The sequence below is a fragment of the Drosophila guanche genome, unplaced genomic scaffold (assembly GCF_900245975.1).
Source record: "Drosophila guanche unplaced genomic scaffold, DGUA_6, whole genome shotgun sequence".
NCBI classification, from domain to species: domain Eukaryota; kingdom Metazoa; phylum Arthropoda; class Insecta; order Diptera; family Drosophilidae; genus Drosophila; species Drosophila guanche.
Genome location: NW_022995751.1, coordinates 3633890 through 3661456, shown reverse-complemented (window position 1 = coordinate 3661456; position 27567 = coordinate 3633890). Strand labels below are relative to the sequence as shown.

The window sequence follows — 27567 nt, the reverse complement described above, 5'->3', positions numbered from 1 at the left end:
AGAACTTTTACGATATATGAGAAGGAGCTTTTCGGTATTTTTCTTCGGGTCAGTCATATTTTTTCGCCAACTAGTTAGTGTCTCCCGCCCAAAGCTCCAAGATGCATACCAAAACCGTTCCGCTACAGCGTGACCATATACGGTGTATTATATACTTTTGGGGATATTTTATCGACGAAAAAGACTTCAATGCATATATTTACGGTATATCGGCCTATAATAGGGTTTCCAAATGCATACCGGCTGCACAAAGTTGTCAAATTGCGTAAATCCCATGCCCACTTACGTAACGGTTTATGATATTTTTGTCGGTTGCCCTTTTTAGTTTTAAACTAAATTTATAAATATTCCACTAAGGATAGTCATGGAAACTAGACAATCTTGCGGAGAAATTAATACTGATTTGATTATAATTAAAGTTTTAGAGCTAAGAGTCTCATCTAGCTGGTAATATTGAGCGGAATATTTTGAAAAGTTACACGTTATATTTCGGTATTTGTTGGAGGGTCATGCGGTATATCCATTTTTAAGTATGCGGTCACACTGTTAGTTCCTCCCGCCCCCCCAATAATTTGATAATAATATTGTTTCATTTCCATTTCATCGCGCTACGCTTAAAGCTTCGAGATCCGAAATTCATACCGCAACCGACCCGCGACACCGGACGAAGTTTTGACGCGGGACCAAAAATATAAAAAAAATCACGGCAAAAATGAAGGTTTGCTGTATTGGGGCTGGCTATGTCGGCGGTCCGACATGTGCGGTAATGGCACTCAAGTGTCCCGACATTGTCATAACCCTTGTGGATAAAAGTTCGGAGCGCATTGCACAGTGGAATTCGGATAAATTGCCCATTTACGAGGTTAGTTTTGTGTGTGTGCATTTGTTGTGCACCGTGCCCGCTCCTCTTCTTCCTGTTTCTTGTATCTACATAGCGGATTCTTGTGTACATGCGTGTGTGTTTGTGTGTGTGTGTGTTGGTTTATTCATCGCGCCCCTTGTCTGGCCTTGTGGCTGAGCAGGGGAAGGGGAAGAGCAAATTTCTATGGCCCAATCCTAAACAAACAATTCATCAATCAGTGAACGCAACACGAGATCCAGCGAGAAGAAGAGACGGACGGACGTTGACCGCGCATACCGCTCATACCGCTCATGCTCAAGTGCCCTCCCAAAAACCAGTTCCTATTCCATACAAAACAATTCGTGTGCCTCCGCTCATCATCTCTCCATGGGAATGGGCATTGGCCAGTGCGTGTGTCTGGCATTGAGCATTGGACACACACTCCAACGAGCAGGTGCTTTGGCTTGCGGCCCCCAACAACAAGGTCAATGGTCAGCAAGTGTGCTCTCCACATTAGTCATTCATAAATGAGGGAAAAAAATGATTTGCCAAATGATTTGCAGCAGCAAACGAGCGTGGGAATCGATTTTACGCAGAACGAAAACTTGCTGCTGCTGGCCAGTAAATTTCTCCCTCCCCTGAAGCCATAACGCTGTAAGCTGCTCAACGCATTTAAATTCCTTGGGTTGTCCCAAATAGTCAGTCGCTCTAATTTAGTGTCGCATTTCCGCCCCGTCGGCTTCCGTCTGCCCCCATTTGCGCAAAGAGCTCTTAACTTCTTATCTCGACCAAAGTAAAGCAAAAGCCTACGCTGGCTTGCCCAGAGAGTGGCGGCCAGAGATAAGCGCGAATAGAGTGGGGAACTGGTGCTGCTGCTATCTGCTTCAGTGGAAATATAAAATAAATTAGTTGAGGAATTGTCAAATTGCGAGTACCCCAACGTGCATCAACGTTATCACGGATCTCAAGAGCGGAGGGGGAAAACAAAATAAAAATATAACAAGCAATGAGTAAAGGTCCGTCAAGGTCCGTTTAGAGCACACAATTTTGTATTTACTTTTTGTATTGCTATTCACTTAACGTGGAATTGCATCATCAATGCTGCAACGTCATCAACACCTCAAATGCTGGCAAATGCAGCGACATTGACATCCTCCTTTGAATATTTTTGTATACATTCTTTTTTTTGCATTTGCACAATTGGTTTGTGCCCATTGTTGCATCTCTGCCACTTAGCCGGAACACATGTACTTTCTCGGTTTCCCCATTTTGCTAATTTTCCACAACATTGCAAAAAAAGCAAAACAAAAGACAAACAAAAAGCAAGCGCAAAACTTATCAGTAGAGCCAACGAGACTAATGACTTTTTGATAAGAGAAATTTCTACATTTCCTTACACAGCGCCAGAGCCACTGTGGAGCAAAATAATTTGAGAAATTTCTAAATACAAATTAACTGCTGCTTCTGCCCGCAGCGATCTGTATTCGAGTTCAATGAACATTCCGGAACGGGAACTCAATATGGAAACAAATCTGGTTTTCAAATGCTTTGCTGAATGAAAGCGAATTGCATAAGTTGTGAGATCTCTCATTGGGGAAAGAAATGAAACGCTGAAAATGCCGTTTGAGCACGTAAAAAGCCAGAGAGAACTTACGTTAAGATATGACAGGGGTGTTGGGTTTCCCAGTAAAACTCACATAATTGGATAAGGTAACTCCCACGTACACACAACAAACACACAAATCGAGTGTATAGAAAGCTGTTTAATCTTATCTACAGCCAAATGTGGAACGTCACCAAAGAGCCAGTGGGCAGGGAATCGTGACTGGGATTATAAGCCATGGAACAGAGAACTGGGGCAACCACAACATATGCTAAAAATTTCTCTTTTCATCTGTCCATCCACAGCCTGGCCTGGATGAGGTGGTAAAGAAATGCCGCAATGTGAATCTGTTCTTCTCCACGGACATTGAAACGGCCATCAAGGAGGCGGACCTCATATTCATATCGGTCAACACGCCCACAAAAACTTGCGGCAATGGCAAAGGTAAAGTATCCATCAAGAACTCAAACACTAACCACATTTAAGACTCCTCTTCTTTGTGCTCCCCACAGGACGTGCAGCGGATCTGAAGTATGTGGAAAGTGCAGCGAGAATGATTGCTGAAATCGCGCAATCCAACAAGATTGTGGTGGAGAAGAGCACGGTGCCAGTGCGCGCAGCGGAGAGCATTATGCACATACTCAGGGCCAACCAGAAGCCGGGCATTCATTACGATATCCTGTCCAATCCGGAGTTCCTGGCGGAGGGCACGGCCATCAATGATCTGCTGAATGCGGATCGTGTGCTGATCGGGGGAGAGGAGACAACCGAGGGCCATGAGGCGGTGGCCAAGCTGTCGTGGATCTACGAGCATTGGATACCCAAGCAGAACATTCTCACAACGAACACGTGGAGCAGCGAACTGTCCAAGCTGGCGGCGAATGCCTTTCTCGCGCAGCGCATCTCCAGCATCAACTCGCTGTCGGCGGTGTGCGAGGCCACCGGGGCAGACGTGTCGGAGGTGGCTCGTGCTGTGGGCCTGGACTCGCGCATTGGCTCGAAGTTCCTGCAGGCGTCGGTGGGCTTTGGCGGCAGCTGCTTCCAGAAGGACATTCTGAATTTGATTTACATTTGCGAGAATCTGAATCTGCCGGAGGTGGCGGCCTACTGGCAGCAGGTGATCGACATGAATGACTACCAGAAGCGTCGCTTCTCGCAGAAGATCATCGAGAGTCTGTTCAACACGGTGTCGGACAAGCGGATTGCCATCCTGGGCTTTGCCTTCAAGAAGAACACGGGCGACACACGCGAAACGGCGGCCATAACCGTCTGCCAGACGCTGCTCGAGGAGGGCGCCAAGCTGGACATTTACGACCCCAAGGTGGAGCCCGAGCAGATCATCGATGACCTAACGCATCCCAGCGTCACGGAGTCGCCCGAGAACGTGAAGAAAGCGGTGCAAATCCACAGCGATCCGTACAGCGCTGTGCGTGCCACGCACGCCCTCGTCATCTGCACGGAGTGGGATGAGTTTGTGGACTTGGATTTCCAGCGCATCTATCAGTCGATGATGAAGCCGGCTTACATCTTTGACGGACGCAAGATCCTCGATCACGAGCGACTGCATCAGATCGGTTTCCATGTGCAGACCATTGGCAAAAAGTATCAGCGGTCGGGCCTGCTACGCTCCTGGGGCATTGTGCCGCAGCTGTAGGCACGAGGCAAGAGGCAGGAGGCATTTACACTTAAAGTTTCCAGTATTTACGCGACTAATTTGTAAATATCCCTTAAACCCCTAACCATATCCATATTTGTATCTAGACTCCCTTTGTGTTTGTTCGTTTTTTATGTAGTTACAAGTATTCCGCCCAAAAGGGTAGCTGGTAGGTGCTCCTTTAGGCACTCTCCTTTGAACCGTATTTGTATTCCTATTAGCCAGCCCCCCACTGCGAGGTTCGCCAGTTGCAATATTAAACTCCTACAAGCATAAGCACATTATCTGTATATGGCTCATTAAAAACGCAAAGCATTTACACGAGAGCATGTAAATTTTATACAAATAATAACAACAAAAGGCTCCTTTGTTCGTTCCCTCTTAGAAGGCCAAACGCTTGACAATCTGGCGGTACCACAGGAAGGAGGTGGCTGCGGACAGGCTGAACCAGGTGACCAAATACGACATGTGATCGTTGCGCAGTGTCACACGTGTCTGCCCGCCAATGGGTCCGCCACTCATCGCCTGCGGATCGTAGACGGCATCCAGGAAAACGTGTGCAGCGCCGCTGGACTCGCACATGCGTGGCAGGTCCCGATACAGATACATATTGGCGCTCTTGTGGTCGGGCGTGAACTGTGGACGCGCCTCACCCTGACGCACCACAGCCGTGAGCTCCACTTCTGTTTGGGGTTGGGCCAGAGCGCGCGTTTCCGGATCCACATGCTTGCGGGACACCCAGCCGCGATTGATTAGGACAATGTCGCTGCAAAGAGGGTCCACAAATGAGGCTGAGGATACATGGAAGCTGTCGCCACTTACTCTCTGTTCGACAGCTGAAAGGGTGTCACTATCAAGTAACCGTTGCCAGCATCACGCTGTGAGAAGAGACCGCCCTGTGTCTCCCCACCATCGGGACGTATGAGCGAACGCGGACCCATGCGCATCTCCTTGTCGTGCAGGAAGCGTCCGCGCACCTTCACCAGGCGATATTCCATGTGTGACAAGTCAGCGAGACTGCAAAGAATGCAATTTAGATGATTTTACACATGGAATATGTGTGGGGAGTATACTTTTCGGGCAGTTCTACTGCTGCCATGTTTAGCTGCTCGTGCAGATCCTTTATTAGCTGCTCCTTCCAGATTTTGCGCTTCACCTGCCAGCAGCCCAGGCCAAATGTGGTGGCGGGTATGAGCTGGGATATAGAAAATAGCTATTGTATTATTATTCAAAGTCTGAAATGATCAACCCACCAGCAGAAACCAGCCAAGAGCTGTTATCTTTTCCTTTTCCTTGGGCTCTGTGCGAATGCTTGTGGTCCAGTCTGCCGGCGCTCGCTGTTGTGTCATCTTTCTGGTGACCGTCTGTAGTGCATTTCTGCTGCTGGGCAGCCGCGACAATGCCCAGACACCTTGCCGGCACATTTGTGTACTTAAACGCAGCATATTACGCTTATATTCTTTGAATTAATATTTATTTACAACAAATTGCAGCACTCAGCTTATAACTAGCGAGTTGGCAGCACCATGCGAACAACTGTTTGGTGGCTGATTGCCAGACAGTTGGCAGCACCATTCGAACAGCTGTCTTGTGGCTGCTGCGGCGTGCCATTCATATTTTTGTATAAACGAATTTGTTTTAATAAATTTAAGATAATTTTAACTATGCAGTGCACACGGGCAGTGGCAAGGTTGGCCACCGGCATATCCAGAATCCACTTGGTAAGGAAAGGCCGGTGTAGTGGCCTTATTTATTCACAAAACATTATATTTTGAGTGCACTGCCATGCAAGTCTTATATAAACTCACGACAGGTAATAAGTTGCGCTTCTTGTTATTACGCAGGTTGCTCAGCAGACTGCAGCTCTTTCGCTCGTGTATGCGCAGCCCTGTCGCCTGTGCTCATCCGCGCGAGTCGTGGACAGTGCCGGGGACAAAGCAAAGCCAGCGACGACACCGGAGACACCAGCAGACGATGGAATTCTGAAGCGAGTGCTGAACAAAGTGGGCTTCACACCCAACACAAAGGCGGTAGGTGGACCCGCCTCACTTGTAGACCCATAATAACGTTTCCCTTTGTTCCCCTGACAGCGTCTCAAGGTCACCAGCCATCTGCTGTACGAGAGCGTGGCGGATAAGATCAATTATGTGGCATTTTTTCGTGACTTCAGTCTGCCCAACACGTTCAACTCGTGGTTCCTGGTCACAGAGCTGCACGTCTGGCTGCTGCTGATGCGCTCCATGGCCGAGGGCTCGGAAACAGGCGAGGATGGACGCTTTCTGCGCAACTGCATCGTGGAGGCCATGTGGGGCGATGTCAACACCCGTGCCAAGAAGTTAGGGGTGAGTGGCAGCACGCTCCAAAGCTACTTGAAACCCTGCTTATTGTTCTCCCTTGCAGGCACACAATCCCTCACGCACAAGGCAACAGATTGAGACGCTGTCGGAGCAATTTCAAGCCGCGCTCATTGCCTACGACGAGGGCATCATGTCCGACGATCGCGTGCTGGCCGGCGCATTGTGGCGACGCTTCTTCGAGATGAACTGCGACGACTATGCGCACATCGAGCGACTCGTTAAATACGTGCGCCAGCAGGCCGTCATGCTGGACAGTCTGCCCCGCGATCAGTTCATCACAAAGCCCAAGGTGGCCTGGCTGGACCTCGACAAGTGCAAGGTGTAATTTAAGTGTTTCTTCTGTTATATTTTTGCTTATAAACTAAATAACCAAATCATCCACGGACTGATTGTGCAACGCGCGCAGCTGACACTTGAGCAGGAAGGCCATGATCCGGCGCTCGGCTCGCTGTCGCTGCGGCTCCTTCAGCTGCTCGAGGATTTCGTCCATTTTGAGGAAATAAACGCTGCCCGTTTCCGTGCTGCTGTTCTGTGTCTTCGGCTCCTCTACATCCTCGTAGATGATCTCCTCGTGCATAATCTCATCGCTGCCCTCCACTTCCTCGATAATCTCCTCGATGATGAATGCATTTTCCAGCTCTATGCCGCTGCCATCGTTGTACTCCTCCCACGCCACGGTGGGTGCCTCAGTCGCTTCGCCTGGCGCTGGTGTGGTCGCTGCAGTCTTCACTCTGCTCTTTGCGCCACTCGGTCGAATGTTGGCCAGAAAGCGCAGCCGTTCGAGGTACGGCCAGCTGGAGCCCGTGGTGTCCGCCCGACGGAATTCCTTGCGAAACTGATAGTGCAGATTGTTCCAGCGCATCAGGCAAAAGTCAACTGTGGATTGGAATTGCCTTAAATGCGGTTTGTAAGCGAGAAATCTTTGCATTTACCTTCGCAGCCCATGACCTTTGCTATTTGGGTCCAAATATCCGTTTTGGTCTTCATGGCATCGTAGGTTGAGAGACCCGTGCGCCTGTAGAGCACCGGATGGGGCTCAACGAGATCAATTAGCTTAAAGTCAAATGGACGATTTCTCTTATAGCTGGTCCGCATTATAAACATAAATTTGTGCAATAAGGAAGGTTAGTTTTTGTTGTTTACATTTCCTGCGGCCCGAGAGAGATTGTTGCTGCTGTTTTAGTTGCTGGAGCACTGGAAAATTAGTTGCATACGATAAATTAATCAATTTTCTACATAATTGGCTTATTTTGAGGCACTCACAGCTATTGAAATATCTTTTAAACTATGTTTAAGCAAAATGGTTTTAAAGATGACCCCACAAGGTGCGTTAGAACAACAAGGTGAGCCGATAAGAACAGCTGTCGAAACATCGCAATGTGCTCATATATGAAACGCACAATGAGTCGTGAGATTGAAAGCTTAATTCAAATAACAAAAAGTAAAATATAATTGATAGGGTATTTAGGAGTAATTATAATAAAAATAAGTGATTCTTCAATAGGATAAAATATTTTTTTCAGTGTTAAAAGTCTTTGCAAGATAGTAATATGCAATAGAACATCAAAATCGAGTAAAATGATCTAGCATTCATTATATTTACGATATATTTATAAAATTAGAAGGTATATTTTGATATCTGTTTGCGGGTTGTCAGGTATATTTGATCAAGAGCTCCTACGGTCACACTTACGCCGCGAACCACCACGAAACAACGGGGCCGTGCCGAATTTTTTTCTGAATTCAGAAAAGTCCGTTGAATATCCCGAAAAATATCCATATTGATATAGCAAAATAGTATATCAAAAGTAAATGCATATATCGTGAAACAACGTAAACCGCGTGCGTCGTACCGTCGAGTTTTTAATTTAAATAGTGTCCGGGGCGCGATATTTAAATGAAAAAGGATTTGAGTGTGCGAAAAAATAGTTAAATATCGCAACAAGGTAATGGAAATTTGTCTTTAATAGTTCACCCTACCCCCAAATAAAGTGCAAAGAGTAATACAAAAAGTGCCGGAAAAATGATGTACAAAAATATGTAATAAGAGGAATGAAGGAGAACGCATTTAAAGTGCGAGACGCCGACGCTTACATTCTCATCTTTTGCATATGCGTCTGAGTGTGTGTGTGTTTGTGGGTGTGTAGAGTGTGTGTGATAGTGGGAATAGCAAAATCCTGGACGCCACTCCTTTTGCGCAAAGAAATTTAATAAAAAAAGAAAAGAGGAGAAAAAGGTGGCTTGCGGCTGCTGTATAATAGAGCGAGAGAGCGAACTAAAACGAAGCTGCGCCGGAGTCGAAAGAACAGAACACATAGAGTGATACGCAAAAAAACACATACAAACAAAAACAAAAAGCAGGAAGAGGAACGATGAAGGAGGAGAAGTGTAGAGTGGTTAATGTGAATGTGACAGGGGGAGAGGTGCCACACCAATCTTATTGTTGATTTTTAAGCAGAAATATGATAAAAATAAATTGCAAGCAAAAGCCGACGACGCCGCCGCCGACCTGGCACTCGGGTAGCGGCATTTTTGTGCACCGTAGCAGCTGAGGTGTGCAAGGGGGTGGCGTATGTACATATACATATGCATGTTTATGTGTGAGTGTGCGTGTTGTCTGTCCCTGTACTCCGCAATGCGCAGAAGCAAAGCTGTAAAACACCGAAATTCTAATTTGCAATATTTCACTTCTTAAACCAAAAAAAGGCTAACCACCAGCTGGCCAAAAGACCGAAACACCTGGCAAACCTGACCACAAGCACATTTAACAGTTAAACGGCTCTCCATCTGGCATTGGCTCCTTTTTATGGCTTTTAATAACTCGCAAAAACGAAAACGGGTTTCGGTGCAAGTCTTTTGGAGGCCCTTGTGAGCGTGTGCGAGTGTGTGTGTAGGTGCAAGTGAGCAGGAAATACCATGGCAAAAAACCGTTGCTGATCGGTAAACTGCAGTAAAAGAGAACGTGTTGGCACAAGGTGAATGAAATTCGGGTGAGGTAGTCCCGATTTTTTTATTTTGACACTCTCCAGATGGTTTTCTGCACCCCAAAATATTATTCTTCTGCAAGGCAAATATAATCTTGTTGCACCGTATACCACTATACCTTGGGCGAGCACAGAACTGTGCAAAAAGAAATCAAGCAAAACAAAAGGCAAATGACTTTTAGTTTTCTTTGCTGTTGTCTTAGGTTCTGTATGTTCGAGTGGGTTCGTTCTCTGTGATAAGTCGCCTATCGTTGATGTCGTTGTTGTTGCTATTGTCCGTCTGGGTTCTCATTTATCGTTACTTTTTATCCGTAATTGTTTTGCAATGGCCGCCATTTATGCAAATATGCAAAAATCTCTCCCCACCCCTTGCATCATATGATTCCATTTGCGCTATTTCCTCAATAAAAAAAATATTGCTGGCAACTCTGTTTTCATTGCTGCGGAGGCCACACAACAACACAATTGTTCTTGTTATTTTGCTGTTCTTGTATTGCTGCCTTCGTCTCCTTCTTTTGTTGCTTCTCTTGGATAACATTTCACCCGTGCCCCCCTCACTCTCTCTGGTGTGTGGGACGCGTCGCGTGCGCTTGAGCTTCTTCTCATTTGTTTATTTTTAGTTGCGGAATTTCTGGTTACAAAAGCGGTATATTATTTCAATGGTTTACTCTGCTGCTTCCCTTACTCCCCCTCCACCTTTTGTTCCACCCTCTTTCAATGACTTTACTCTGTTTTTGTTCTGCTGCTGCTACTGCTCCTTGTTTGTGCTCACCTCCCTCTCAATCTGCTGCTGCCTTCCTTCTTTGTCTTGCTGAAACAGTTGCATTTGCGCTACAAGTCAGTGAGTGAGGATGAGCGATTTAGGGAGTGGGGATGAGTGCAAGTGCAACTGATCCAAGAAAGGAAGCCAGATGAAGGGGATTAGGGGGTAGAGAGCAGGGGCGACTGGCAGTCAAATGGAGAATATTAGTTTTCTCAAGGGGAGATCGATAATAACGCGTGAGCAACATGAAGAGTTTAATACTCATTTCTTGCAACTCATAAGGAGCACACGGAATGACTTTTTTCCATATGGATGATGACTTTTAAAATGCTGCAATATGGAGGGGGGAGTAATTCTCTTTCCTTATTTTATGACTTCGTTTCCTCTGTTTATTTATAGTTTATGCCCTTAAATCTTGGAATTTTAAGATGCCTGCACACAATAATCCCATCGAATCGTCAATTTGTTGCCGACTTTAAAACTCGTAAAATCCACTCAAAATTTGTTCCACGTTTCATTCAACCATAAAACTTTTGCCCACGCTCGCTTCATTTACATAACATTAATTAGTCAAATGTGCACACACACACACTCACAAATTATTCAGCAAATTATTCTTAATTAATGAAAACACATAAAATCGAATCCTATTCGGTTGACAGATTGAACATTTAAATGCGTTAATTTTCGAACCAAAACTCAGCTTTATATGCTAATAGCTTTTATGCCAATTTTTAAGCGCTGCGCCTTGAATTTATTGTTTCACATTTTTCGCATTGTTTATGGAAAAGCTTTTGCAATGCAGGCGGCGACAGCTAACAACAAATGTTCGCAATTCGTAAATAGTTGTTTAGGTCACAGATCCGCTCGGCTTGGCTCAGGTCTCTGCTCCGGTCCTCTATTTCAAACGAAATCGAGATTGCAGATCTCTCGCCAAAGCTCTTGTTTTTGTGTTGTACCCTGTTCGGGATTACCATGCATGAGATGTTGTTTAGGGGAAGGATGTAACAAGTAGTGGAATCTATGAATTTATGATAGAAGAATTCACTTGCATTCCAGTGGGATGCGATTGACCATCAAGAAAAAGCAATACGATTATTTATTCTTATTTAAAAAAATGATTTTCATTCACATCAGTTTACATTCTTTAGCATCAATGGGTATCCAATAGTTGGCAGTGCATTTTTTATGGCATTCTAAATTGTTTTGTCTCCGTTTTCGGTGGCCCACGCGCAGCTGTTGAAATCAAGTTTAGGCAATGATCGGATATCTACCTACCCTCTCCCCACCCTCTCTCTCTCTTCATTATCCACTGTTACGTCACTTGATTTGGCGCAAGTTTAGCACACGACTTGCCTCGCTCTTTCGGTCTCTCTCTCTCTCTCTCTCTCTGGGGTTGCACGCCTCTGATCTTGGGATTTAGCCGGACTGGAATTTTCGCTTGGCTTTTCAATGGAAACCCATAAACTGGAAACCATCGTAATGGCAATAGGCTATAATAACGTTGCCGTTTGGGTCTTGGGTCTCCCCTCCCCACTTACACATGTGCGCAAAATGTCGCTCTTATTTATTCATCTGTTATCTCTTTTCTGCTGGTGCTGCTGCTGCTTCTGTTGTGGAGATTCTCCATATAAGGAATCTCGAAATTGTGCGTGGCTTTCGTGGTCTTTCGGGTGATCAATGATCACGATTCACCCCAAATTCATAGCCTAAGGCCATTTCAGGCTTTTAGTTTTTTTTTATTGTCTAAAGAAAAGCGATATTAGCGAGACTTTAATGGGAACATTTGTGGTTTAGTTTTAATTTGATCTTTGCGCATGAGTTCACTGAACCTCTCCTGATTGCAGTTAATTTTAGCAGCAAGAAAATGGCAGGAAAGACTTGAAACTGTGAATGAAATTAATCAAATCTTTGACTTCAATTACTTGTGGAATGATTAGGGATGCTATTTTTAGATTTTAAAGTGGAATTAGTAGGAAGTTTCGTATATATTAGTCAGCAGAAATATCTTTAAGTGATGCATGATAGATTCTTGCAACTAAATGTTAACAAATGTATTCTGTTCCTTCTGATCCAACAAGAATTATTTCCAAAGAAATGACAGAGGAGTGTAGTAATGCATAAAAGTTAATGATACATGAACCCACAGCTGCAATACCTCCCCCAGCTACCACTCTCTGTCTCGTCTCGTTATGTTGCCCCATGGTCGTCGGGCAACCACTTTTGGGGCCACTTTTGTGCACTAGAAAAACTCCCTGGGTTGTACAACTTGAAATGTTTTTTGTTTTTTTTTTTTCGTAGCCCACGGGCGCAAAACAAAAGCAAGAAACGGAGTAAAACATTGAAGTAAAACATGCTGCAAGGGAGCTTTCAAATCACATAACATAAACCACAGAGCATGCACCATGCAGCAGCCGGCTGCTGGCTGCCACTTGTGTGTTGGGGTGGGCGGGGCACTGCACCACTTGAGGGCACCACTCCTCCGAGGCACATTCCTTCTCCCCATACTCCACGTGCTCTCTTAGCCACTCAGCCTTTCCGCCTGCGATCGATATGCGCCTGCAGCAGGCATTATGTGTCGCTTCGGCATTAACATACATTTGTTTAAGCCACATCTCGTAGAGAGAGCTCTTAGCCCCCTCTCTCTCTCTGGGAGACAATGAGCTGCTGGTGCTGCTGTTATAATTGTGTAATCCAAAGCCACCTTCCAAATGCAGCATTTGCACCACGAAATGAGGCAATAACAGAATGTGGCAAAAGAATGGCAGTTGCATGACTTGTCCGCCAGTTGCACTCGTAGACTTAACAATGTAAATTGCACCATCCATCGTCACCTTCAAGGTTTGTTCTCATAGAAGGTCTCTTCGACAGCAGACTCACCCGTGCGTCCCCCTTTAAGCGTCTCTAAACAGAACCTCTTCCATCCTCTGTTTCTATCACGCAACGTGGTGGCTGCCGTCTGTCTTTCTGTTTATAACTTTATGGCTGATTAATTAAGCTAATTTAGGGACAGTCCCTTGTCCTCCTGCCTGACACTGGTTTCTGTCTGTGGGCCCAACCCTCGCTGTGCCAGTTGACCCCATTTTTTGGGGTCAAAATTAGCCTGTCCCCCCCCAGATGTGTGTATTAGCCAGATTAAAAATAAACATAATTCCCCTGTCAATTTTTGAGCTTTGAAAACGTTGAATTGTCGAACTCCACTTATTGGCTTTTGTTTGGGAGGGGATTGTCCCCCTTGAGAAGACACGCAGGGAGGAGTGTTCGCTCATGTGTGAGGGGTAGGTAGGGGTATGCGGAAGTCCCTTGATGTGTGTGTGTGTGGTGGGGTTGGGTTGATTTGAGGACGGAAATATCGGGTGGATGAAACTTTTGTTTTATTGAATTTTTCCACGCAGTTTTTTGTGATTTTTTTTATCAAAAAAAAAAAAGAAGTATACCAGGAAAAAGTGTTTGACAATTTATTAGATAAACGTAGAGGAAAAGAGTGCAAAAAGAGAGGTGACAAAAGAGGGTGTGGGTAGTACATGCGAGCAAAGTTTTTACAGTTGTGGGCACTATTCCGCTCATACTTGTTTTCTCTCTGTTTTGGCTTTTTTCTGGTTGCTTCATTCGATTTCCTTTTTCCTTGCATTTACCGGTGTTTTTTTTGCACTTGTTTTTATCCTTCCTCTCTCTTGCTTACTCTTTCATTGCCTCTCTCTCCCACTCGCTCTCTCTCTCTCTCTTTTGTTATGCATCTTTTTGGCTTTAAGCTGTTGGCGGGATTGCATTTCTAAGGGTTGCTACTCCTTGTGGCTTCCTTCCGTTGCATTTGCAGCTTCACGGAAAAGTACAGTAAGCGACGACGATGGCAAGGGCAAATCCCAAGAAGAAGAACCCTGAGAATGCAGCAGGCAAGTTGGAGATTGGGGAAGTGCAAAGAGGGAAGTGAGAACTGAGACAGAGAGTGAGTGAGAGAGAGAGAGAGAGAGAGAGCGACCACTCACGAGGTGTGGAAGTGGAAGTCTCCTACTTAAAGTTGACTCAACTTTTGATTCTTTCTACTCTTATTCGCGGTTCGGTCTTTTGTCTTCTCTTTTCCTTATCCTTATCCTTCTTTCTTTTCATATTCACGCCTTCTGTCTCCCCTGCCTCACCTTCCTCTAGTTGCAACTTCAAATTGAATGCAACTGCTGCCTCTTGTACTCGTCTGCCTCGTATCTTGAGGAATGACAGGCGACGCGTGGCCATAAATCAATAATTTGCCTGAAGCCTACAGGAGAACCAGCAGCAGCAGCAGACAGATTTCGAGGACTAGAAATGTGGCAGCAGGAATCCCCCCAATAGCAGGGGGAAATGTGCTGGGGGGAACTGAAAGTTTCAACCAGATGTGCAGAAGCTCATTATCGCATCATGCTGCTGGGCGGAATGGAAATTGGAACATTTGAAACTGTCAGAGAAGGATTTACTCATATAAAATGAATTATTACCTCAAGGGATTGCCAGCTGGAGAGCCAGATGAAAGATTAGATTAAATTTAGAAATTGGAAAATGGAAATTGTTGGGGGCTTTGGGATAAGTTCTTGTTGGAAACTTGCATAACTATCAACTCAACGCTTTTTCTGCTTTAGATGTAGAAAAGTTCCCTTCAGTAGCACCAAGATCATATTATTTTATAAAAGGCACAAACATATCATTTAATTTATGCTTGAATTTCATCATACATCCCCCCACCCACGCACACTGTACATTGAAATCACGAACGATTCGTTTAAAAGTTCCTTGAACTTCGGTGAGTGTGTGTGTGGGTGTGTTGTGTGCCTGCCCCCCGCATTTGCAGCAGTTTTTCGAGTGCTCCACATCCGAAAATGAACCTTTTATAATGCACCACAACACACTCTTATGTACAATGGAATATATGATGTATTGTATTCTATATAGTATATTATTTGGCCAGACGACTGACTATTCAATCAACGCTGAATGTCGTCTGTCAACTCAAATGTTTGTTCTGTTTGTTTGCCTGAAGCTCAGGATCCAATTAAAATCGAACAAATAAACAAAAGCGGATGACAATCGCAAACAAATATGCATAAATAAATGACATTTTTGGAAACAGAATATAGGGAATTTTGATCTCCATTTAAACAATAGAAATGCTCAGGAAATTATGATGTGAAAACTAATTGATGAAAGGAATAAAAAAGATGAATCGAATTAGAACTTTGATAAGGCAATTGAAATCAAATCACAAGTCTGCCTAGAGGGAAAGACACTGAGACAGTGATTACTGCTCGTATAATGCATAAATTGATTTATAATTGGTGTGAATCGGCGGCTGATAAGACAGAGCTCAGAGGAGTGGCGAGGAGCGATCAGAGGGAGAATCCAAGTTCCAACTGTTGATCCAAGTTCAGTTCTAGACATCGTGACTATCACGAGAATTGCATAAGTGAGGAAAATGCTGCAATTGCCAGTGCAATTTCGAACAAGGGAACGCTGGGGCAGCGTTTTTCTTAAATGTTTCGACTGCACTTGACTTTTGAGTGTCGAAAGGCAGCGGGATGGGAGTGCAAGTGGCAGTGGGCAGAGACCGTGTGGGAGATGACTCGACTCCGCCTCTAAGCGGATTTGTTGGATTGGGTTTTCCGAAGAAAAAGACAGAAGGAAAATATGGCAAAAACGCTGAAGGCAAGCAAATGTATGCAAGTGTCAGGAAAAAAGGAAAAGAAAACTTCCCTCGCTTTCCCCCGACACTCTGGGATATTATGAAATATTCCAAAAGGTAAAAAGCCCTAGAAGTTCAAAGTCAAACAAACGTTGAACTTTGATATGGGATATGGGGGGATAGACTCCACTTAGTCTGAGCTTTAGCTGGGGTTCCTATTCGTTGCTGGTGCTGAGTGTGTGGATTGGGAGGCTAAAATGGTTTACAGTCTTGTGTAAATGGAGATGTTTGAACGAACTGTTGGAGGGGAAAACGATTACCGATTTGTGGAGGGAATCCTTATGTAAATATGCAGAGTACTTTGTAAGCCAATGAAATGGAGGGAATGCCAAACGGATTGTCATACGGGAAAACGTTTAAATTGTTACCTTTTTCTGTTCGTTTTAGACCTTCCCTATCTTAGTGTTACCTTTGATAAGAATACACTCTAGAGAGCACCTGCCACCTCCATTAGCAAAATCAAATCGTGTTCCGCATTGAAGACAAGTGGGAAATCTCATATTATCTTCTACCATTTTGCCATCTGTCAAACACGTTCATTACACGATCGTTATAGGAAATTACAAAATGTGGCATTTGTCACATATCTTAGCGAAGAGAAGAAGGTCTAAAGCTGACAAAAAGTTAAATTAACTAAGAAAAACTTAGGAAAATGAAGAGAATCACCTGAAAAAAATGTGAGTGCGGGTGTTTTTTTTTCTCGTTTCAGGCGTTAAATTCCATACCGTACTGCCACGCTTTAACGGGGTTTGTTGTTTGTTTTTTAAATTATTTATTTAGTTTTCTTTTGTCACGCTCTCACTTGTGTGAAGAGTGATGATGGCGGGAGTAGTGGGTTATAGAGAGTGAAGAATTGGGGTGTGGAATCTTTGTTTCTTCTTTCCCTCATTTCGCTTTCATTCGATGAAAGGCCAGGGCTCCTGTGTGCTCTCCCCCCCTCTTCGTGGCGACCAAATGTCTGCCACGCATTTGTCGTCATTTGTCACAAACGTCACGGAGGTCGAGGTGGAACAGGAACGTAACGGAACGGATCGGACCGGACCGGACCCGGACCGTGGCAAAAGAACGGGCGGAGCAGGGGATAATGGGTATCATCACAGTGTCAAGACTTTCGGTCATGCCTCCACATTTTTCATTATTTTTCATGCATATTTTCGTTTTGTTTTCTTTTATGACATTTTAATTTCTTTTTTATATTTATTTATTTGTCAGCTTTTTTTCTGTTGTTTTTTCTCTAGCCCGAAAGCTTAAATATAGCAATCAAAACACTTGTTTATACTTTTATTGCGGTTTTTTATTGTTTCATTTAACCCGCACAGAATTATGTTTCAACACTTTTTTGTTGTTGCTGCGGAGGGATCCGCGCATTTGGCGGCTGTAATCCTCTTTTTTGACCTTTCTGTTGGGATGCTCTGCTGTTGGCTCTCTCCCCCAAATTAACTTTGACGTTTTTGCACTTTTTTGCTGTCGATGTAACGGAGGAGGTTCTGTCTATCCTCCCGTTGGGGCGTTTTGGGTGTACTTCATGTATTTCCGAGCTGGGTTTTTTTTTGGGTTCTGTCCAGAGTTGATTTTGAATCTGTTTCCTCTTAGTCCCTAACTTTTTTGTTGTTGTTCTTGCGGTCTGTGGATGTTGGGTCTGTTCTGATTTTATCCCGGCGGTGGTTTTTTGTGCTATTATTTCCTGTGCTTCCAAGCTGTTTTGCGCTTGTCTACCAAAAAAGTTGATTCAATTTTCAGTTAACATTTTCATTTGATTTTATGTCACTCGCTGTGTCACTTATAGTTGTTGGGTGAAAACCCGGACCTAGGACCGTTGTAAAAGTTGCCAGCAAACAGGAGTTCCGTTTTGCCTGTGGCTTTGATTTTCCACGGCATGGAAATCTCTATAGCATCATCCATCCATCTACGAAGGCCATTGCCTTTTGTGTTTTATGTTTTTTTTATGGTCAGAGAGCGAGCAAGCTTTCTGCCAGCTCTCTCTGGAGATGCACTCTCTCTCGCGCACTCTCTCTGTCTCTCTGTAGGATGCAGTCTCTTTCTGTTGTTTGTTCTTTCTCTGGGATGTTGCATCTGTTTCTGTGGAATTAAAAATTTGTTATGCTAGTCGCCATGATTCGCATACGCATTCGCACTCGCAAGATTGAGTTGTGTTGGCCATGAGAAAATTGTTTCGATGCAGAAAAGTCTTGTATAAAAGGAGGGGAAAAAGAGAGGCTAGAGAGAGTCACGCTAGGCAGCAGTTGGAGGAAGCCCTATTAATGTCAAGTTCATTGCCACAATCCATCCAGACGAGAGAGAAGGAGAAAGAGAGTGGCAGAAGAAAAGGTAAAAGAGTTAGTTGGCGAGAGAAAGAGGCGGCCTAGGAGGCAGATGTAAATGGTGTCCATGGAGTGCAAGTGCATTTGAAGACCATTTATTTATTATGGTCAATATTTGTATTCCCTCTCTCTTCTCACTCCCCAACTCTTGCTGTAAAAACTGGTTAGCCCTGTCTCACCAACTCCAGTTCCGTCTTTCGCTCTTTGCGGATTTGTCGACACTTTTTGTGGCGCAAAGCAAAACTTGCTTTGGCTTTGTATTCGTTTTGTACCGCGAGAGAGTTATCTCTGGTGATAGGACCACACCGATTGAATCCATCATAATCAATAATAATGTTCAAAACAGAAATTGGTAAATAAATGTTTTATCTTATCAATAGACCAGACCCGACGAGCCTCGGAACTACCGGAAATAGAAACGATTTGTCAGCAGCAGCCTTGAATATTTGCATATTAAAATTTACGCGCAACATGCAGCAGACAACTCCTGCTACTCCCCTGCTGCTGCGGCTCTCCTTTCTGCTATTTATTTTGTAGCTCTTTCTGCTTCTACTTTGCCGAAGCAGAGACCTTGGAAAATGCAATTTTCTGGCATTGACAATAAATAATGATAGATTGAAGGAGTAGAAAAGGCAGAAAAAGAGCGCAAAAGCAGGAATTTTAAAGGAAGATCAATCTTTCTCTCTTTCAGTACAAATTTAGATGGGGTTTTCTTATATAATATGTATAGATTTGTGTTCTCTCAAGGCTTCTAAACATGATATCTATAAATTATGGCCACACATGTGTTACGTTGTTTTTCTTCAATCACTTTAATTGGAATTTCATGCCAATGCCCAATCCCCATTCCCATTCCCCATTTTCCTTTTCCATTCTCCATTCCAATTGTAATTGTAGCTTTAATTGTAAATATTATTGCAAGATTATCCACTTGTTGGCCATAATTATCCATTATCCCATGACGGTTTCCATTCCATTCCATTCCGGCAATTAAAATTGAAGGCGTTTGCCGTTTAGTATAACACTTGCATGCTCCACTGATTTGATTTGTTCGTTCAAACGTTTTTCCAATGGTTTACTTCTTCTGTGATTATCATTTTTGTGGCACGCCGAAGTGGCAAATGGCGGAACGGCTTTGATCGAGAGGAGTAGTGCGAGTGATTTAGAAATACTTCCACTAATCGCTTGATGATGTGTGTGGCACATGACAGGACAGATGAACCACAGAGAGACCTTTCCCACTAAACCTTACCACTTTACACCTTTCCACCATTTAATCAGCTTGCAAAAAAATAAAACAAAATAAAAGCAAGAATATTTTCCCATCACTTTGGCCCCCACACACGCGCGCACACACATTTTATTGGTTCAACGTCTGCGTTGGTCCATGGTCCAGACATCCCACCTAACTTGGCTAAATAAGGCAAAACAGCCAGAGCCACTCTCTGGAACTGGCACTTCTCTTTGGGGGAAACAAGCAACCTCTAAACGAAGCAAGAACCAATCCAATTCCAGACATTACATGGAATGAAATGCTGATGCTGCTCATCTGTGTCTCAGAGTTTAGGCTTCGGCTTCGGCTGCTGCTCCCCCCCATAAAAGGTCATGAAAAAGTAGTTTAATTCTTCTTCTGTTCTGTTCCATACCCATAAAAAGCAGCCGCAGCCATGAGATGCGAAGAGGCAGGCAGTAAAGGCAGAAAAAAACACATGACATGAAAGCTTCAATGTAATTTACGCAAGAAATCTTTAACTTTAACCAAAAACAGAGTCGAAAACATATAAAAACATACAAAAATCTTGTAAAAGTTGACAACAAAAGTAAACCCACAAAACAAAATCTGCGAAACCGCGGCCTTCAGGCGAACCGCAAAAAGTAAAGCAAAAGATGCCGCAGAGATGCCATGGAAAAGCCGCAACTTTGATTGAAAGTTATGACATCCAATAATTATAATCGAAAGGCAGAGATATTTGCACACAACTGAAGCATCATCGAGTATCCGCATCCAAATCGATAATCGCATGGCCGATGGCCTGAGACATCAAACCGTTAGGTGGCGAAGCGTCACTCGTTATAACACCGCAACGACGACGATCTCTTTTGAGGCTGCGACTGTCTACTCTTGCCTCTTCTTTGGGAGATACCACTTGCCCCCGCTTTTATGGGGACAAGGCAATAAATAAACCCCTGCCAGCCAGCCAGCCAGCCAGCCAGCTAATGAGAAATCTGATTGATTATAATTGAGTGGCTCGATTGACAGGAGGAAGCCAGCCAGTGGCCAGCAGCAAGTTAGCCTACAGCAAACAACAAACTACAAACCGATTCTAATGCCAATTTATTGGCACTTTCCTCTGACATCTAGTTTATGCAATGCAAATGTCAGGCCAGAGCAGCAATTTCTATAATTATTATTATACACTGGAATTGGGCATGGGGAGCCAATTATGTGACCTTGTTCCATGTACAACATGGGATTTGGGGTCGTTAGTTTTGGCATTCTGTGAAATTCTGTGTGTTTGCTTATCTATATAATTTGTTCATGGCAAAGAAGATCAAATTAGTTTACCAAATACATTTATTTTCATTCTCTTGATGTTTCCCCCAGACCTACTTTAATTTGTTGTATTTTGTTATGGGTTCTCCTCCGTCTCATGGAACGTGTATTGGCATTTATTGTGATTCAAGTCGGACAGCAACAAGTAAAACATATCCTTGCAACACAGCGAACATGCCTCCAGAGATTCGAATTGGGATTTATGCTGTTTCTTCATGCACTCCTTGAAGCAGAACGTCGACATTTCATTCATGATCATCCTGTCAACGTGTTTGACTTCCGTCTGGATTGCCAAAGTTTTTGATGATTTTCCCATTTGGTTTCCCATTTCAAGAAATAATATTACACGTAAATTTTGGTGTTGGGTAAACTGAATAAATGTCTGGCTACAACTGAGACAGTGTTCTGTATGGAAAGATTTTTATGTTGGAATAGAAATCATTTATTGAAATGGATTGGAAAGGTGTTTTTTGAGATAACCTACAAAAATGAGTTAAAATTGTTGCCAGCAAATGGAGGCAAAGTGCGAGTAAAGTAAACCAAATCAAAGCTGCTGAAATACACCCAAAATGTAACCATTTCCTACTTGAATTTCTTAATAACTTAACTTATTTCATAGCTCCAAAATAATGATATAATCTGCCTCCATCAATGGTAAATGAATGTACCACATGACTTTCTCTTTTCAACGCGTATTTCTGCATCTAAGTATGTTTATTTCCGAATCAAGCTTGCCCCACGACCTACCCCAAGCTGAGTGACTTACGCGGCTTCAATTGCAGTTGAACTTTTGTACAATTTTGTACGGATGGACGCACGCATTTCTCACGCACTGTGAAACGAGTTGTAGTGAAATTGTTGGAACAACAAATAAATTAGACAATTACAATGCGTTGAATGAATCGTTGAGGCATGGGGAGCAGATCAACTGAAGGCAAGGCAAAATTTACGGCTTTACCTTGAGTGAGAGTGAGCGATAGCAGCGGGGAGAGAGAGAGTGATCGAAAGTGACGCGACACTTTTGATTACCACCTGGCATTAATGACACACACCTTGAAAAATGATGATGATGATTTTATGGTAACCCAACGTACGCTCTTTGATTAACAATTTGTTGCTGTTTTTTTTTTAATTTGGTGTAGAAAAAGACTTTCTCCCTGCCTGTGGGGGGTTACACTCGATTGGGCCTAGCCACTGGCACTGTTGCAAATGAAATTAATTGCTTCCGCTTGCCACATTTTAGCTTTAGGAGCGTGCACAAGAGTATGCCTTTGGGCTCCATAAAATGTGTGGCAATTCTTTTGGGCGGCATAGTGGTAGCTTCCCCTGTGGGCGACTCCATGGTTCACTGAACCCCAAAAACATGGCAGAGCTTAAGTTTTTGCATTTGTGTTTACTGCAGGCGCTCACCTTTATTTTCTCTCTTTTTGTTTCTTTTTTGCAGAAATTTGCATTTTCATCTTGCGCAAACGGAAAACACAACACAGACACAAAAATGCTGACACGGATGAGGCCAGCGGTGGGTTGATTTGGGGGCTGACAACAACAACATAAACACTATCCACAGAAGCAGCAACAGCCACAGCGTCCAGAGTGCTGCCTCTGCTGTTGCCTGCTTGCCACGCTTCAGTGCCACACACAAAAAGTGGAAGGAAGGAAGTGCAAAAGGAGAAGGAGGTGCATCTGCAGGAAGCTTCGAATATCAAACACCTCGAAAACAATGACAAATGTTTGGAGAAGAGTCTGCCTAGACTGCCTCTAGGTGTTGACCAGGCTTAAATCGCACAACAAAAGAGAGATAAAGAGACACGAGGAGACGAAGGCGACTAAAAGCCAAGGACACAAAGGAACATCCTCGAGTTGCACAAGCAAAAAGGTGAGTTCTCTTTTAGATTTAATTAACTTTGCTGGATAACAACGAGACTTAACCTCTGGAGGGAACAGAAAAAAGTACTTCTACTTGCTTGGGGAACAGAAAAAACAGAAAAAAGTGTCAAAAAGTATCTTTAAAGTTAGTCATGCAAAAGGGGGAAACATTTCCATAGTTTTCTGGATAAATTCGTGGAAACATTACCTCACAAATGATGGCACATATCTCTCCCATTTGGGCCATCAAAAAACGCACACACGGCAAATCCTTTTGGCCAGACAGGAGTGCCCAAATATGAGGACAGAGATGGGGAAAAAGTTTCTGGCAGCTACTGGCCTCATCCCAGGAGCTGTTCCCTAATTATGCGCACATGAGACCCATTCGGGGCCAAATGCAAACACAGAGCCGCTCCCTTCACGGCGCCACGTGTGGTTCTTGGGTTTTATGTGCAGCAGCCGCGTGGGTTGTCAGAAAAATGATATATAAAAGAAGGCATATAATCGTTGAACTCTGCAGGAAACCTTCTTCGGGGTTTTCGCTGGATTAGGTGTTAAAGTTAACTGTGGATAGGCTCAAGTATATTTTAAGTTTAGGACCTTGAGCATAATTTTGAGAGCTAAAGAGTCGCTAAGACATCTTGGGCAGACATTAAACAGTGGGTCAGGGGTGGGTTTTCTAGACGAAAATGTATTTATCAGATCTGTTGTTCAGTTTATCTATGTGTTCCCTCGAACAGCACATCCTCCAAAGTGCATGTGCGCCATTCCATTGTACTCCTAAAGCATGTAAAGTTCCACTCCCCAGCTAACTCAAGCACTCTTTAACACTCAACAGCATCATCAGCGCTTCCTTTTGGCTCCTTTTCTGAACTATTTTTCGGTTGAGTTTCGTCTCTGCGTGGAACTGTTGCTACCTGATGGGGAAACATGCAAATATCGGCATCATTCGGCCCGGCCCTCATCCTGCAACTAAGAATAGTCTCTGTGACGGCTCCAGGCGTTGCTCTCATTCCGAGCCACTGATTCACACATGTGGCAAGGCGGCAAGGCAAGGCTCATTTGTCAGGCTTATAAAAGTCAATCAATTCGATTATGCAAATGGATTGCTGTGTGTGCTCGATCGATGCAGGACAGGAAGCAAATATGCCACAGTTTGCTGTGCATCTCTCAATTGTGCAGGCATCGAGACTTTGAAGACTCGTTTTGCAAAAAGAAACTCCCAACTGCGATCCAGATTCAAGTCTCCCCACGGATTGGTCTGCTGCGACCCACTCGAGCGGGGGCTAGACGCGTGTGCAGTCTGCGTCTGACTGAGTCTTTTTTGCCAACTTGTTTTCCCACCGTTTAATTGGCATAATTTGTCGTAACAAGAAAGAACCCCAACGAGGCAGCAGGAGGAGGAGGCGGGGCACGAACCGCAGAAACAAACCCCAAGCACTACATTCGAGAACAAACGACAACTTGTTTTCGTATTCCTATCAAAACACACATCTTGAATTGTGGCAGCAACACAAACACAAACACACACCACAGACCAGAGACAATAAGTGAATGTTGGTGGGTTGGGGTTGGGGTTGGGGATTGGGTTTGAGTTTGGGGCCTACGCGGAAAGGTGCCGACAGTTGTCACGACCCTGGCTCTGAAGGCAGGTTTTGTGAGATTGTAAATAAAATAAATACATTTTATGAAACTTAATGAAAATATCAACCAAAAGAACCATTAAAAGCGCTACCTTTTCGAGAGAGAGCTAGAGATATCGTTAGAGTCCAAGGTTTTTACAGAAGTTATGGAAATATAATTGAAATGAATGTGGGATTGGAGATTGGAGGCCATAGACTTTAGATTAGGATGCTCAAAAGTGCGCCCACATGAGGCGGCAGATTGATAATTGAATCGAGACTTGCAGGCTCGAAAGTTGCTCTACAGATCGGAAGGCTCTGAAGCTACCCCCCGACAATTATAGCCTAAGATTTTAAACAGACCTTGCTGAATGGCGACTCCTTCTTACATGGCGGAGCCTAAGCAGTTTCTTTGATCTTTAAGAGCAGAAACAGAAGCACAACCAACATGGTGGAAGGGCACGGCTGCAGCATCGTGTGCTCTGCACATCAGGGGAGCTTCCAGCTACCACTTATGCCATATCTTCATTAGGAAATCATTTTTCCTGGCGCCAAGGTTTTTTTGTTTTCATGGGAAACTATTAGACCGCCCAGAGGGCAGGGGTTCCAAGTCTTCACAGCATTAACAGCACTTCGTTGGCTGAATAGGCCCGGTGGGTGAGGGGAGGTAGGCAGGTAGGTAGGTGGCTCGTTCTCTAATTGCTGGCAATCTTTTGTGTTCTCCACACCATTCGCCATTCTCCCCTCTCCGCTCTGAACCTCTCTCAATGGCAGCTACAATGGGGCCATCATATCATTGTTGACATTGTTTTCGCGTTTCACGCTCAACGAGAGCCTAACTAACTGAATGTTGACGCAATTATAGCACACATGGCTTGCCCGCCCCTGCCAACTATTGGATCGTGTGTCGCCTCCGCTGCACGTGTTGCACGTTGGCCAAGGGGGGGGGCATGGAGCTAGAGCCCGCTCTTCTGCTAACGAGTGCAATTTAACATTTGAACAATTAACATTTATGCAAAAATTAGTGGCACTGTAAACTAGTTTTTGCTGCCATTTGCAAGGCGCTAATGATGATCATTATCGTTATGATCGTTATCGTTATGATCGTTGCCATTTAGTTGCCCCCTGTTTTTGGGGGTGCTTTATGCTAATGATAATGATAACTGTTATACGCCATTAAGATTGAATGGGTTAAGTTTGAAGGGGAGGAGAGACTAGTTAGTGGCGAGTTTTGTTAACTTTTATACGGGAGAATAAATATCCTTTGTGGAAAACTCTTCTTTTCCAGTTGTATGCTGATTTCTGCACTCCAACGATTCCCAATTATTCCACAAACTATGCACACACAATAAAGATGATGAATTTAATTCAACCAATTGAAAATACAATCACCATGAAGCATTAAATTGAATAAACCCCCCGCACTGAGAGTGATGCAAGGACAAAGAACTCAGGGGATACTCTCGTGCTATTAATGTTCGTGCAAAAGCGAATAACCATGCCGTACAAGGGCTAGCCAAAAGGGCTGTGCCACTTGAACTGAGCTGTCCATTCACATGTCCTTGCTGTCTCCTTCCAACCCATCCTGTGGGCTGTCCATTTTGTGTGGCATCAATTCGTAATGAGGGGCCATTGGGTGGACTGTCGGATAAACGTGTCATTAAATCAATATCTGGCGAGGCAGACAAATAAGTCTGCCAACTCGTCAAATATTCACGAGTACCATGCAACTGGAGCTTGCAACATTGCGGTGCATGCCCAGGGGAGCCTGCTGCCATTTATCCAGTAACTCTGTCGCGTAACACTCCAATATATAATCGTTTTTCTCTAACGCGTAACTCTGCCGCTTGATGATGAGAGTAATTCTTAAAGTTCCATCACAAAAGCAACGAGATCACCGGCTAATTTTAATCTTTATCTGCCGCTCTTTTATCTCTGTTTAATCTTTATCTCTGCGCATTATCTCCGCCCTTTTCACGGTCGAATGAATTGCTTCGTGCTTTGTGCATTTCGGATTAGATTAGATAGGTTTTTCACGGTAAGCGGAGTGGTGGAGTGTCTCGTGCTTTGCTTTGACTGTTGTTTAAACTTTGATCTCTTGCCTCTGTATACTGTCATACCCCCCCACAAGAGGAGTGCAGTGACTTATGTGTTGGCCCCGCCATCGTCTTCGTCTTCTCTGTCGCATTTCAACCTTTGCCTTCATTTTGGGGCGGCAAACAGGTACTCCCCATTCCATGGAGTACTCGTGTACGTAAATACGATTGTAGCACCCGCACTATCTGTGCATTTGTTTACCTCTTCTATGTAGTTGTTGAGTTCGGTTCGTTTGTAGACTTCTTATTGACATTGCGATAAGTTCGGTAGATATTTCACTCCTCTGTTCCGCCACAAACTGCGCTCTGAAACATGGAAAACTATTTCCTTATGTAAATCAGTAGATTGAGTAGGTTGCATGGGTTTTTCTTAGTGCAGGGATTCCATAATCACTTGATTAGTGTAAGCGAGGACACAAATGACTGCTGGACATAAATACGCAAAGGATTCGCAGGGAAACTGTGTGAATGTTTTACTTTACACTTCCATCTGCTGTAGGCCACCTCCTTGAACCAATGTAGCCGAAACCCAGCTGTAACGTAAATCAATATTCGTGTGTGCCGCCAAAGTCGATAACAGTTAGAGCATTACCCTATCAGCGGATGAAACAAATACCAATACAAGTGCGAATGTAGCTGCTTTCAATGTCGCACCGACATTCCATATCTCTCTCGCTCTCTCGCTCTCTAGCGCTCTCTGCCGCTCTCTGTGCAAGTTTATGTGAAGAAAGCCCCCCTCCAGCTGGCAACGCCTTCGCTCTCTCTCTCTGTCCACTCTTCCGCTCTTTTGTAGGCCCCGAAAGCACAAATAAACCAACTAATTTGTTCACTTTTGCAAAGACTTTCACACACAACGTAACACACATCAGCCATCAATGGGACATTAATTGTGTTTGATGTGCAGCAACAAAAATAATAATAAACAAACAACAAAGGAAAAATCATAAAGTTTTATGCGAGATCATATCCAGGGAGACAGAAAAGTAAAGGTGAAAATTGTGTGTCTGTTTTGCGAAAGTATCCGCAGTCAAATCGATGGGAGCGAAAAAAATGGCAAAGGTAACCCACAAAAAAACACACAAATGGGAACCACAAACCAAAAGAATCGTAAAAAGGTAGTGGCATCGATTTTATCTGTTTTTGCGGCTCACTTGGGGCGCGGCTGCTATCAGTTCGGTGGTTTAGTCATAGAAGATGAT

General features: G+C 44.1%; 5 protein-coding genes and 1 long non-coding RNA gene across 24 annotated transcripts in view; 3 read left to right on the top strand and 3 right to left on the bottom strand.

The window, feature by feature from the left end:
- The first annotated feature begins 586 nt into the window (after positions 1-586).
- On the top strand, positions 587-16161 carry LOC117587511 (UDP-glucose 6-dehydrogenase). 2 transcript variants are annotated; one of them, XM_034278305.1, is made up of 4 exons: positions 587-862; positions 2750-2888; positions 2957-4105; positions 16142-16161. In XM_034278305.1, the coding sequence occupies exons 1-3, from the start codon at positions 713-715 to the stop codon at positions 4096-4098; spliced, it is 1431 nt and encodes a 476-aa protein (XP_034134196.1). In that variant the 5' UTR covers positions 587-712; the 3' UTR covers positions 4099-4105; positions 16142-16161. The 2 variants fall into 2 exon arrangements, with proteins under 2 accessions (XP_034134196.1, XP_034134195.1); XM_034278304.1 differs by lacking the exon at positions 16142-16161 and having other exon boundaries at positions 2957-4419.
- Positions 4370-5602, bottom strand: LOC117587513 (SURF1-like protein). The gene is made up of 4 exons (XM_034278310.1): positions 5352-5602; positions 5172-5293; positions 4921-5115; positions 4370-4864 (listed from the first exon to the last, which is right to left on the bottom strand). Exons 1-4 carry the CDS (start codon positions 5541-5543, stop codon positions 4480-4482), a joined length of 894 nt encoding a protein of 297 aa, XP_034134201.1. The 5' UTR covers positions 5544-5602; the 3' UTR covers positions 4370-4479.
- Positions 5666-6832, top strand: LOC117587514 (ubiquinol-cytochrome-c reductase complex assembly factor 1). Its single transcript, XM_034278312.1, has 4 exons — positions 5666-5819; positions 5943-6128; positions 6189-6440; positions 6499-6832. The coding sequence occupies exons 1-4, from the start codon at positions 5763-5765 to the stop codon at positions 6778-6780; spliced, it is 777 nt and encodes a 258-aa protein (XP_034134203.1). The 5' UTR covers positions 5666-5762; the 3' UTR covers positions 6781-6832.
- Positions 6781-7796, bottom strand: LOC117587515. The gene is made up of 3 exons (XM_034278313.1): positions 7719-7796; positions 7388-7649; positions 6781-7331 (listed from the first exon to the last, which is right to left on the bottom strand). The coding sequence occupies exons 2-3, from the start codon at positions 7557-7559 to the stop codon at positions 6817-6819; spliced, it is 687 nt and encodes a 228-aa protein (XP_034134204.1). The 5' UTR covers positions 7560-7649; positions 7719-7796; the 3' UTR covers positions 6781-6816.
- LOC117587507 overlaps positions 8150-27567 on the top strand; it is a 52711-nt gene continuing 33293 nt past the window's right edge. For 17 of the 18 annotated variants that reach the window (XM_034278298.1, XM_034278284.1, XM_034278293.1 and 14 more), the window contains exons 1-2: positions 8150-8401; positions 22229-22660. The gene's annotated coding sequence lies outside the window, so the exon portion shown is untranslated. Of the gene's footprint in view, positions 8402-22228; positions 22661-27409; positions 27428-27567 lie in introns of those variants that run through there. The other variant, XM_034278280.1, reaches the window with a different exon arrangement.
- Positions 20636-21121, bottom strand: LOC117587516. The gene is made up of 2 exons (XR_004574066.1): positions 20797-21121; positions 20636-20738 (listed from the first exon to the last, which is right to left on the bottom strand). It is a non-coding gene; the product is annotated as an uncharacterized LOC117587516 (long non-coding RNA).

What these genes read in the sequence shown, in the direction of transcription:
- LOC117587511 (XM_034278305.1), top strand. Translation starts at nt 713, where the DNA reads ATGAAGGTTTGCTGTATTGGGGCTGGCTATGTCGGCGGTCCGACATGT. An exon ending in ATAAATTGCCCATTTACGAG is followed by an intron (nt 863 to 2,749) that starts GTTAGTTTTGTG and finishes GTCCATCCACAG; the next exon opens with CCTGGCCTGGATGAGGTGGT. An exon ending in AACTTGCGGCAATGGCAAAG is followed by an intron (nt 2,889 to 2,956) that starts GTAAAGTATCCA and finishes TGCTCCCCACAG; the next exon opens with GACGTGCAGCGGATCTGAAG.
- LOC117587513 (XM_034278310.1), bottom strand. Translation starts at nt 5,543, where the DNA reads ATGCTGCGTTTAAGTACACAAATGTGCCGGCAAGGTGTCTGGGCATTG. An exon ending in GCAGTAGAACTGCCCGAAAA is followed by an intron (nt 5,116 to 5,171) that starts GTATACTCCCCA and finishes CATTCTTTGCAG; the next exon opens with TCTCGCTGACTTGTCACACA. An exon ending in TTTCAGCTGTCGAACAGAGA is followed by an intron (nt 4,865 to 4,920) that starts GTAAGTGGCGAC and finishes CCCTCTTTGCAG; the next exon opens with CGACATTGTCCTAATCAATC.
- LOC117587514 (XM_034278312.1), top strand. Translation starts at nt 5,763, where the DNA reads ATGCAGTGCACACGGGCAGTGGCAAGGTTGGCCACCGGCATATCCAGA. An exon ending in TCACACCCAACACAAAGGCG is followed by an intron (nt 6,129 to 6,188) that starts GTAGGTGGACCC and finishes TTCCCCTGACAG; the next exon opens with CGTCTCAAGGTCACCAGCCA. An exon ending in CCCGTGCCAAGAAGTTAGGG is followed by an intron (nt 6,441 to 6,498) that starts GTGAGTGGCAGC and finishes TCTCCCTTGCAG; the next exon opens with GCACACAATCCCTCACGCAC.
- LOC117587515 (XM_034278313.1), bottom strand. Translation starts at nt 7,559, where the DNA reads ATGTTTATAATGCGGACCAGCTATAAGAGAAATCGTCCATTTGACTTT. An exon ending in AAAGGTCATGGGCTGCGAAG is followed by an intron (nt 7,332 to 7,387) that starts GTAAATGCAAAG and finishes TCCAATCCACAG; the next exon opens with TTGACTTTTGCCTGATGCGC.